The sequence below is a fragment of the Pseudonaja textilis genome, chromosome 3, assembly GCF_049901715.1.
Source record: "Pseudonaja textilis isolate UNSWEBS1 chromosome 3, rPseTex1.2, whole genome shotgun sequence".
In the NCBI taxonomy this organism is placed as follows: domain Eukaryota; kingdom Metazoa; phylum Chordata; class Lepidosauria; order Squamata; family Elapidae; genus Pseudonaja; species Pseudonaja textilis.
The window spans coordinates 105,708,539-105,720,869 of NC_141992.1; the positions used below are offsets into that span (position 1 = coordinate 105,708,539).

At 41.2% G+C, this 12,331-nt stretch overlaps 1 protein-coding gene across 23 annotated transcripts in view; it reads left to right on the forward strand.

The window, feature by feature from the left end:
- Positions 1-12,331, forward strand: part of PDE4DIP (phosphodiesterase 4D interacting protein) — a 353,766-nt gene that overhangs the window by 105,888 nt on the left and 235,547 nt on the right. For 10 of the 23 annotated variants that reach the window (XM_087932014.1, XM_087932018.1, XM_087932022.1 and 7 more), the window contains exon 1: positions 9,103-10,519. The exons of 11 other annotated variants lie outside the window; for them this stretch is intronic. In XM_087932014.1, coding sequence (XP_087788140.1) covers positions 9,446-10,519 — 1,074 coding nt within the window. In that variant the 5' untranslated portion in view covers positions 9,103-9,445. Of the gene's footprint in view, positions 1-9,102; positions 10,520-12,331 lie in introns of those variants that run through there. 2 more of the 23 variants (XM_087932036.1, XM_087932037.1) reach the window with 1 other exon arrangement.

Sequence of the window (12,331 nt, forward strand, 5' to 3'; positions counted from 1 at the left end):
TTCAAATTTCTTAACAACTGGTTCTGTGGGCATGGCCTAATTTGTGGGTGTGGCTTGGTGGTCATGTGACTGGGTGGGCATGGCTTGCTGACTGGGTGTGGCTAGGTGGTCATGTGACTGGGATGGGTGTAGCCAGGTGACTGGCAAACCAAATATAAGTAGCCAGTTGCGTAGCAAGTGTTCTAATTTATGACTGTCCTCCCCAGAGCTACTTGATCTGTTTTTGGTGTTTTGACAGTGATGCTCACACACACACACACACACACACACACACACACACACACACACTTATGACCAGTTACAACATCCCACACAGTCTTGTGACTGAGGTTTTCTAGGTTCTTTGCCAGTTTCCAAGGCCTGGGGAACCCCGGAGAGGGCCGGGGGAGGCCCAGCGAGCTATGGGGAGGGCAGGGAAAGGCCTGGGCAGCTACAATGAGGGTAGGGCGTGGCCCGGGGAGCTATGGGGAGGGCAGGGTGAGGCCTGGGCATCTACAAGGAGGGCAGGGCGAGGCCCAGGCTGCTAAGGGGAGGGTAGGGCAAGGCCTGGGGAGCTATGGGGAGAGCAGGGTGAGGCCTGGGGAACTACGGGGAAGGCAGGGAGAGGCCAGGTAGCTATGAGGAGGGCAGGGCAAGTCCCAGGAAGCTACAAGGAGGGCAGGGTGAGGCCTGGGGAGTTATGGGGAGCTATGGGGAGAGCAGGTCAAGGCCTGGGGAGCTACAGGGAGGGCAGGGCAAGACCTGGGGAGCTACGGGAGCTACATGGAGGGCAGGGTGTGGCCTGGGGAGCTACAGGGAGGGCAGGGTGAGGCCCTGGGGAGCTATGGGGAGGGCAGGATGAAGCCCAGGGAACTACAGGGAGGGCAGGGCGAGTGCCGGGCAGCTATGGGGAGGGCAGGGCGAGGCCTGGGGAGCTACGGGGAGCTACAGGGAGGGCAGGGTGAGGCCCAGGGAGCTACAAGGAGGGCAGGGCAAGGCCTGGGGAGCTACAGGGAGGGCAGGGTAGGGGCCTAGGGCCCCCTCTCTCTTCCTCTCTCTCTTTCCCTCTGTTCCTCTTTTTCACTCTCTCTCTCCCTCCTCTCTTTCCCCCCTCTCTCTCTTCCCCTTTCCCTCTCCCCCCTCTCTTTCTCTCTTCCCCTCTTTCTCTTTCTCTCTCCCCCTGTTCCCCTTTCTTTCTTTCTTTCTTTCTTTCTTTCTTTCTTTCTTTCTTTCTTTCTTTCTTTCTTTCTTTCTCTCTCTCTCTCTCTCTCTCTCTCCCCCTCTTTCCCTCTCTTTCCCTCTTTTTTTCTCTCTCCCTCCTCTTTCCCCCCCCCCTCCCCCTCTCTCTCATTCACACACACACAAACACACACACACACTGTGGTCTGGGATGAACAGCTCCAGTCAGCAGCAGGTGGCGAGAAAAGGAAGGGGGAGGAGGGGGTGGTGTGCAACTGCAACAGGACCTTGAGCATCCCTCCACCCCAGCTGTCACCACTACACTGGGAGATGCTTTCAGAGGGCTGGGGCAATGGGTGCTCACACTTAACGTGGTCCCATTACAAAGTGCCATCATACAAAGAGCCCCAGGGACAGTGGGGGAAGGGCTAACATGACTTGCAGCCTTACCAGGTGAGCAGGCAGATCAGTGGAGAGGCTTGTGTCAGCTCTGGGCTGCTTCTCTCACCTGCTCTTGCTGGGAGAGCCTCTCCTGGCAGAGAAAAAACTTTGCAAATCAGCCTCCCTTAAGAAACAGATCCTGGGCAGCAGAGAGAAACACGATTAAACCAATTCCCAACCAATTCTCTGCCTCAGAGAAAGGGAGGCAACAATGGCTGGCCTGGCGGGCAAAAGCAGGCTGCAAGTATGTCGCGCATACGCACGATGTTGCGCATGTGCAATAGGGACTGGCTGGGCAGGGAGCAGAGAAGCGAGCGGAGAGGGGCAGGGCCAGCCAGAGGTCTGTTTTACCAGTTCTACAAACTACTGGGAACCATAACAACCAGTTCTATAGAACTGGTCCGAACCGGTAGAATGCCACCTGAGTTTATATTAGAAAAAAAGAGAAGTAGATCCAAGCAGATACACTGTCTTTGTGAGGATGATAAATTTACAGTAGTCCTCAACTTACAACAGTTCATTTAGTGACTGTTCAAAGTTACAACGGCACTGAAAAAATTGACTTATGACTATTTTTCACACTTACAAGTGTTGCAGCATCCCCATCATCCCGTGATGTACATTTGGATGCTTGACAACTGATTCACATTTATAACTATTGCAGTGTCCTAGAGTCATGTGATTCCCTTTTATGATCTTCTGACAAGCAAAGTCAATGGGGAAACCACTTAACAACCATGTTACTAATTTAAGAACTGCAGTGATTCACTTAACAAATGTGACTTCTCACTTAACAACATAAATTTTGGGTTTAATTGTGGTTGTAAGTTGAGGACTACTTATACTTCTTTTATTTATTTATTTTTAAAAAACAGATTTTATTAATTTTTACAAAACAATACACAAACAAAGCATAGAATGTAATAACATAAGAGATCTTTTCTGAGGAAATCAATAAAACATCTTATTTAAAGACAGAATAATTCCAAATTATCACATTTCCATACAAGCACAATTTAATATATATATTTGCCTTATCTGTTCAGCTTCATATCTTATTCCAGCTTCTCTTTGTTTCTCCCTTTCCTTCTATTATTCAAATTATATTTCTTTTACTTTAGATTGTATACATTCTTTATATCCATCTGCCTTATTTACAATTTAATTATTCTCTTCCAACAGTCTTCTTACATTCTTCTAAGATTTTATTAATTCAAACATGGACATACAAAACACAAAACGTAAATACCTAAAACTTCTTTTGGGAAAGCGGCTTACCCCAGGTTACCTCTTTTTATACAGACATAAATCAAGTTCATACTCACTCAATACACTATCTCATATCTTAATTAACATTCCGTATTTTCTATATATTTTCTCTCCTCTATTCACTCTCATAATTCTATTAAATTTATTTCATCTCATTTTAAATAATTATACTTATATCTTTTGTCTGCTTTCTTCAATTATCTATTTGTCTTTTCTTTCCAATACAATATTTCTCCTGTAATCACTGGTTGAAGCATGACAACTTTTATCTTTCCCCTAAATTTAATACTTAAAATAATACATACTTTCCATACTGATTCTGCATAACACAAAGTAAAATAATAAAACAAAAATAAAAAAGAGCTTGAGTTTATAGTATGATCAAAACAACATTCCACAGAAAATTAAACTCTATTATTTACTCTTAAACATTTTATATATTCCCTTTAGTACATTATTAACTCATATAATATTTCAGTTTTCTAACTCAATTTCAAATGCTAATATCTACAATACAATCTTATGTTTTTTTGCAGAATCATATATTTTTTAATTTAAATTTTACCCTTTGTCTCTGAAAAAAGCCTTTTTTTTCATCTTGTTTTAAACCTTTATGGCTTCTCTTTCCTTTTTCCCTTCCTTTCTTATCAATTCTGATCTTTTTGATCTTTTTGCCCCCCCCCATCTCTCAGATTCCACTTTTTGAATCTTCCCTCTCTGTTGTGTTTCTCTTTTCTGTTGCTTTCTGACATTGTATCAATTTTTCATCTTATTTTTCCCTTTCTTGATTGCTTTTTTAAGTTCTAAACTCTCCATTTTCTTTCCCCCCTTGTTCTTTTCAGCTATGATTTTTTGTCCATTAAAGATGGCTTCTCCTTCTTCATCCCGGTCCTCTTGTTCTTGTATTTCTTGGTATGTAGAAATCGCCATTTCCAAAAAACAAAGGATAGATCCAAGAGAGCCCTTACCTTCTTGTTTCTCATGTTGTAGCTTTTGAAATTCTATTTGTAATTCTTGCACAGATAATGCCATTTATTATTATTATTATTATTATTATTATTATTATTATTATTATTATTTTATTTATTTATTTATTTTAAAAGAGCAACCCAAATGTTTTTAGTCCTTCAAGGAATAGTCCCCCAAAAATCTCAAAGTCAGAGAGTCACAAAGAAATCCAAATCAGCACAAATTATTCCATTAACACTTTCTTCTTCTTCTTCTTCTTCTTCTTCTTCTTCTTCTTCTTCTTCTTCTTCTTCTTCTTCTTCTTCTTCTTCTTCTTCTTCTTCTTCTTCTTCTTCTTCTTCTTCCCCCCGCCCCCCTCCTGGGGTGAGATTCAATTAGACAATTTCAAAATGATTTTTTAGAAGCCTTATTGTCATTAATTTCTAATCTTAAAAACTTCAAGCAGTCTTCTTCAATAGAGTCTTAGAATAAGTTTTTTACCTCTTCCTTCCCACTTATAGCAATAAGCTTTGATTTTTAGTTCCAATATTCCAAAATCTTTTATCCCCTTGGCTTTAATTTTTAGGTTTATTTACCTTCTTTGCCCAAGCAGGATTTCCAGATTTCCGTCTGCTATTCCGTAGGGAAGGAGAGTGAGAAGAAATAACTTTCCCTTTCACAGCTTTCTCGCCGCTTGCACAGTCTTTCTGGGAAACAATGTAGCAATAAAAAAGGCAAATTTCCAGGTTTTAAAAGCTCCTCTTTGCCCGATTCAGCCAGAAAAAAAAACTTTCACCTTCTTCCTCCTGCACGATCTTATTCAGCTGCAGGCTTCTTTGTGGAGACCATTGTGATTTTGAGAATTGATTGAAATGTATTAATAAAAAGAAAACAAATCAGTTTTCTCTAGTCTGCATTCATTTAAAAAATCATAGGTTTAGAAGGGATCTTGAAGATTCAGAGTAGATATCCACAGGCAAATGACCGTCCAATCTTTGCTTGAAAGCCTCCAGAGATGAAGCCTCAGAAATGTAAGAATTAGATGGTTCTTTTCCTTACTCTGTCATGAAATTCTTATTTATTTATTAAATTTTTATGCTGCCCATCTCCCCTACAAGGTGGCTCTGGGCAGCTTACAAATTGTAAAACAAGTAAAAATAATTAAAATATTGAAACATTAAAAATATACATAATAAAATAGTATATGCGGCTTACCAGCTCAAGATCAAGTCAGCCTTCTATCCTGACTCAATAAAATGATGACCCAGATTATTGGGGAAAATATGCTGACTCTATATACTGCTTAGAGAGAACTGTAAAGCACTATGAAGTGGTATATAAGTCTGTCAGAGTATATTCATTAACTGGCAGAGACATGGTTAACAAAGTAAGCCTGGCAACAGACCAGCCAATGGGAGCTGATAACCTGGGTATGGTTTGGCTCTATGTGCTTTGCTGAGAATTGAAACTGAAACTAACTTGCTTGCTTACTAAAAACTGATATCTGCTCTGAGCTGCTGCTGCTTGTGTTTTTGCTTATGTCACGTTGAAAGAATCTACAAATGGTATTGTAAACTTAACTCATATTAATATGTTTATAAAGAAGTTAATGATCCTGCTGAATTAGTCATTTGTGTGTTTTCTGGATGTGAATTTATGCTGCAAACTCTAACAAAGTCTATGTGCTATTATTACTTGCTATTGCTATTAAGCCACTGGGTTAAATAATCTGTTAACATGAATTGAGGTATCTGCAGTACGCTGATGATAACCAACTCTGTATTTCTACCTCATGACCAAAGCAATGCTGTTATTGCTCTCCCATGGTGCCTGGAGAGTGTGGGGGGATCTGGATGGGGAACAACAGGCTTCAACTGAACCCTGGCAAGACCAAATGGCTTTCGTTGCATGGCACCTCGAGATCCATACAGAAAGAGGACTTTGTCATCTTTAATTCTGGATGGGGTTACACTACCCAGACAGATCCAGTCCACAATTTGGGAGTTCTCCTGGACTTGTGACTCCTGCTCAAAGAACAGGTGACAGTCACCACTAGGAGATCCTTTGTGCAACTTTGGGTTGTGCACCAGTTGTGGTTTCCTGGATCAGGAGTCCCTGCACTCAGCCATTCAGGCCTTAGTCATATCAGGACTGTATAACTGCAATGCCCTCTACATGGGACTATTGTTGAGGTAATTCCCCATTAGGAGAATGAGCGCATACAGGGAGACATAGTGAGAGTAATGTTGAATAATACACACACAGCACACAGATACACTGTACAGTAATTGTAGGTTTTTACTTCCAATAAATGTTTAAGCACAGTCCAAGATAAGCAGTCCAAGTCATTCACAGGTAAAGCAGTCAGTGTTCAGTTCAGGGATAATCCAAATATCAAAGTCCAGTATCAAAAACAGTTCAGTAACAGACTTACATCAATGATCAGTAACAGTCATTAGGAGGAATGGCAAAACTCTCTAACAGAAAGGAATAGAAACTCACTGAGACTCTCTTCTGAGACTAAACAACCCAGTTTCTGGCTCCATCTTAGGGCCGTTTGAGAAACCACACCCAATTACAGTTTTAGCATACTCTTAAAGACATAGTATTAAAATGTCTATCCTAGTTTATATATTTCCAACCCAAATAACTGTTCGGTGACTTACATTCCTAACAGCTATTCTTGAAGAGCATTTGAAAACTACTGTTGGTGCAGAGTGCAGGCTCCCAAGAATGACCCATGTAACACCACTGCTCCATGAGCTGCATTTGGCTGCCTGTCTGCTTCCAAGTGCAATTCATTGTGGTGATAATCACCTTTAAATCCCTTCATGGTCCAGGTTACTTGAGGGACTGATTCAGCCTACTGGAATTGACCTGCCTCACCTGTAACCAGCAGAGGAGGCATACTACAGGCCCCTGTCAGCCTGATTATTCTATTTGGCAGGATCCAGGAGAAGGGCTTCTCTGCCATTGCACCTGTCCTGTGGAACATCTTGTCCCACAGTGTGAGATCGGCCACAACCTTCCTGATCTTCTTTAAGGCCTAAGGGCCCGGCACTGCCAGTTAGCTTGGGACTCCAATAGGGGACTTCATAGTTGAGGTGATTGATCAATTAATAACAGATTCCAATTCCCCTATCCATCCTGCTTCCACCCTCTCCATCTTTTAATTGGGCGGTAGTGTTTGGATTTTGTAGTAACTTTTTCCCCCCTATTTTATTTTATTTATTTATTTTTAGTTGTCAATTACTTACAAGATAATAGGTATAAGTAAAAACATAGTTATGAATACATGGATACATATAAGACACATATATACATGGATACATATATATGTTATTCAGCTTTGTTCGGGTGTTTTCCCACGTCATTATAGTTGTGCTTTTAAAGTTGTAGCAATGTTTCGGCAGAATCTCATCTGCCATCATCAGGCTTCTGTATTGTGTTCGTCTGTGAGTCAGACTTTTACAGTTGTTTCAGTTTTAAATTTGGGGTTAGCCTCCTGCTGTGCCAGAATGGTTTTTTCTTCATCTTGATTGGTTGGGAGTCTTGGTCTGTGTTTATTGGTCTTGGAGTTTGCTGTGTTCTGCTTGATTGGTGTTTCTAATACCTTCTGTCTGTTTTGTGGCTTTTTTTGTGTCTTAATTGGCTGGCAACATTGTGTTCCTGTATTGGAGGCTTTTAGTGCAGCTTGGCTCCGAGTAAATGGATGGCTATCATTTGTTAGGAAGCAAGGTTTCATCTGGGTGCCTGGTTGGGGTGTGTTTGAGCTGGAGGTATCAGGGGAGATCTGTTTGTGCCCAGGTGTTTGCCTGGCTTGTGGTGTGGAGATTTTTTTGTTTGTGAGTGCAGGCTTCCAAATGATTGACAGTCAATGATTGACTCACAAACAAACACATCTCTATTTGTTGTCTGTTTGACAGGAATGCTTCTATCCAGTTATGCAGGTGTCCAAAGATACTGTCAGATTTTAGTTTTAGGAGTAGTTTGTCGTGTACCACTGAATCAAGGCTTTACAGAAGTCTATTGTAGATTGTGTCTATTGCTTTGCCCTGATCGAGTTGTGTAGTCCATATGTTTTTGCAGTGTAAGAGTTGCAGATTACATGATAGTTTTTTCCTAAAACCAAATTGTTTATTATTGTTTGTTTCTAAGTGGAGGATGATGGATTGGTTAATAATTGATTCCATGACTTTACAGGTGACGCAGCATAAAGAGATTGGTGTGTAATTTTCAACTAGGTTGGGGTCTCCCTTTTTGAAGAGGGGGATGACCATGGCTTGTGACCATAGTTTTGGCAAGGAGCTGGTCCTGAAAGATTTTTCAAAGATTATGCTTAGAGGTTCGGCTATGGCAGTGGGTAGTTTTTTTTAAGAAGTAGGCACATACTCTGTCCGGTCCAATAGATAGAGATGGTTTTAGATTGCACAGTGCTTTTTCAACAATGTCTTCTGTAAAATTGATATGTATTAGATCATTGCAGCTGTTTGTGGTTTTTTTAGTTTATACAGTTTTTTATGATTGTAAGCCACCCAGTTACCCTAAGGTAAAATGCAGAGTTTATAAATTTAATAAACAAATAAAAAATATACTAAAACTAAATCCTTATTTTGAGTTTGGAATTCCCTCTGCTTCCACTAACTGGTTTTTTTTTCCTACCCATGCAAAAATAAGTCCACTCACTCTTCCCTTTGAAAACTCTTCAACTATTGGAAATTTGCTATCATATCTCCCCCTAGTCTTTTCTAACCTAAGGTACCCAGTTCTTCATAGGATTGTCTCCTTTTGATACTTTTTTTCTGCACTCCTCCCAATTCAGCATCCTTCTTGTATTGTGGTGAGCAGAATCAAGAGATGGGAGGCATATAAATTTAATAAATACAATAAATTTATTTTAAGCCTCATGCATTCTTCAGCTCAGCCCTTTTTTTACTTGACCAATCTTGTATTCAATTCACCCATTCATGTTTGACCCTTTATCTCAGACTGATAGGATTTATTCAACACAGCAACACAGCAATTAAATTAAAACGAGGTTATAGAGCTTTGCTTAATCTTTAACCAGCAAATCAAATAGTTTCGGAGTCAGTAAGGAAATTTCTATACGAAAGTACGCTTCATACATTCCTTCAATGTATTTCGGGGAAACCACGCGCTTTTACATAAAAGAAAGGCGCGGTTCGAAGGGATGTGGCATCTTTAGCATGCACTATTTATTCATTTGGAAGGCTGGCAAACTACATTTCCCAAGAATCTTTGCGCGAAATGTGTGCCGCTATTGTCACGGCCATCTTGAAATCTGAACTGCTATCCAAAAAGATTTGGGGGTTGCTGCGTCTTTCCCAGTCTTGCGGTAGCCTGAGCAAAAGACTTAGTAGCTTCTTGGAAGGAGGTGATACTGAAGTCAGCTGGTAGTGAAGTAAGTCAGCTATCCGATTCGGGCGGAGAAAAATTGAACGGAGGCGAATTTTTCAGCTACGCAGATCTGTGGGGAAGGGTTGGGTTTTTTTTGGCTCCTCCCATCTGAGTTAGTGATGTTTCGGTCAGCTAAAACCAACCCTGCTGGGAAATAGCAACCGAGAGAGACAGAAGAGAAGGGTGGCCCCTGAAGGAGGACGCTGGCGAAATGAGGGAATCGTGTCGAATTTGTGGTCGGGAACTTTGTGGCAATCAGAGGCGCTGGATCTTCCACACCGCAACTAAATTGAATTTCCAGGTTTTGCTCTCGCATGTTCTAGGCAAGGAAATCTCACGTGATGGCAAAAACGAGTTTATCTGTAGCAAGTGTGCCTTTATGTTGGAGCGCATATATCGCTTTGATACTGTTATTGCGCGCATCGAGGCGCTGTCAATTGAACGATTGCAGAAACTAATGCTAGAAAAGGACCGCCTCAAGCTGTGTATCGCCGAAACATACAGGAAGAATAATGACGAACCCACCGACGAGACGACGGATGTATCCAGCCTGCCGGATCTGCGCTACTCGACTCTCCTCCAGGAAGACTTCGCTTATTCAGGGTTTGAATGCTGGACAGAGCCGGATGAACGCGTTGGAGACCCACAAGCGTGCCACGGTGCAGAAAGCCGTCCTAGGCGGTGTCGGGGTTGCGCTGTGCTGCGTGTTGCTGATGCTGATTATGAGGCAATTTGCAAAATCCCACGAAAAGTGGCAAGAAATCTCTCCAGGTGTTCTGCCAACGTTTGTAGTGAAGAGTTACTTATATGTGAGCCAGTAATTACTGACTTGCTAAACGTCAAGGCGCCTTTGAATGAAGAAAGAGTGGAAGGAGAAACTTCCGAATTGTCCCTTGAATCGTTGGATGCAACCGCGATCGCTGATGCATTACATCCAAAAGAGGAGGAAACGGGCACAGAGTCAAAGAGAAACCCGACGTGTAACTGTATAAGTGATTGTGGAATACAAAGCTTGTCACTTCAAGGCAGCAGGTTAGAGGTAGCCCTTAATTTGGTGAAAGCTTTTGACTGCAAGCCAGTCCAGAGTCCCAGAGGGAGTAAGTTACCTATTCCTGTAAAATCAAGTTCTCATTGCCAGAACTTCGATAAAAACTCTTCTTCTGGCTTCCCAGATGTGGTGCTGAAATCTCAACCTGGCTTTGCCTTAGCTTTTGCCTTGGAGATGTCCGATCTGCAGGAATTGTGGGAAGATTTATGTATGGATTATGTTCCACTTCGAACTAAGGTAGAAGATTGTTTCTTCCAATATTGCCTTTCAGATTCTCGAATATTATCATCCTATACTTTTGATTCACTTTTGGCTTGAGATGCAATATTTTTGTAACCCACCTGTAATTTACTGGTTGCTTTTTTCATCCACTATAGTTTACCACTTACTTTCTTCACCCATTATTGTTGGATTCTGAAAATTGCATTTTCATTTTCTGCTTTTTTTTGCTTGAAGTTCTTTTCTTTTAGCTTTCAGTTACATTGCTTTGCAAAGGATTAAAATGAATGTTATTTTCTGTCTTACATGTGAAATAAGAGTTATCTTTTTAAAAGGACTTGTAGAATTGAGTTCATTAGTCCAGATTTGTGCTAGCTATGACTTGATTAAGATATATAAAAATTTGCATGTTTTCTATGGTTTTTTTTTAAGGGAATTGCTATTGTCGTAAAAATATATCACTTCAGATTGTCCTCATTGGCATGCTAGATATCATGTGCAAGGAGACTGTATTATGAATTTCATTGACTTTATTAACAAAATTTTATAAATTTTACTGATATATCATATAGTTATACTTAACAAATAGTACCTGTAACAACATTTTTAAAAGATTATTTTTATCCTGCCTATTATTTCTATAAAGAATTCAAAGTAGTGAACATACATAATATTCTTTCCTCCTCCTACTTTCTCTTCAAGAGCAACCACTCTATGAAGCAAGTTGGACTGAGAGAGAATGGCCAAAAGACACCCAGCCAGCTTTCATGTCTATGATGAGATTAGAACTCACTGTTTCTAGTTACTAACCTGATGTCTTAACCGCTAGATCAAATTGGCTTTATACGAGGGCTATCCACAAAATAGATTACGTTTTCGTTTGTAGCAAGAAGTGGCGGAGCTAGCGTGGCCATCTTTGGTCTGTGCGTCTGCTCAGTCTGCATCTAGTCGTGCTAGTGGGAGGTTCGTATCGTTGCCCATTATTTCACAGCAAACGTTTGAAATGTGTGCTGCAATTGAAAATCCCACGAGTTGTGAGGTGTGATCAGTGATAAGGTTTTTGTTGGTAAAAAACCATAAACCGATTGAAATTTTTCGGCAACTGTGTGAAGTGTACGGGGATTTTTCCTCATCCTCCCTACAGCCCCGATCCTGCACCAAGCGACTACCACTTGTTTCCAAGGATGAAGACCTGGCTTGGAACACAGCGCTTTGACGACAACGCGGAACTGCGGGTGTGCGTGACTGACTGGCTCAAATCTCAGGCGGCTGAATTTTATGACAATGGAATTACAAAGCTTGTTCACCGCTATGATAGGTGCCTCAATTTGTTCGGTGAGGAAAAATCTCCCACTTGAAAGCATTCAGGACTTCTCGAGTGCTGTAGTTCGGCCATTTTTAAACTTAATGCACCATTGGCGCACTCCACCTTCAGTGATGATATTGTCCCCGTACACTTCACACAGTTGCTGAAAAATTTCAATCGGTTTATGGTTTTTTTGCCAACAAAAACCTTATCACTGATCGCACCTCACAACTCGCGGGATTTTCAATTGCAGCACACATTTCAAACGTTTGCTGTGAAATAACGGGCAACGATACGAACCTCCCACTAGCACGACTAGATGCAGACTGAGCGGCAGACACACAGACCAAAGATGACCGTGCTAGCTCCGCCCCTTCTTGCTACAGACGAAAACGTAATCTATTTTGTGGATAGCCCTTGTATTTATATATTTATCATATCTATTTTTATATAACAATAAATGCTAATTTATATGCAATAGCACTTATAGGGCTTTACAGCACTCTCTGAGCAGTTTGCAGTGT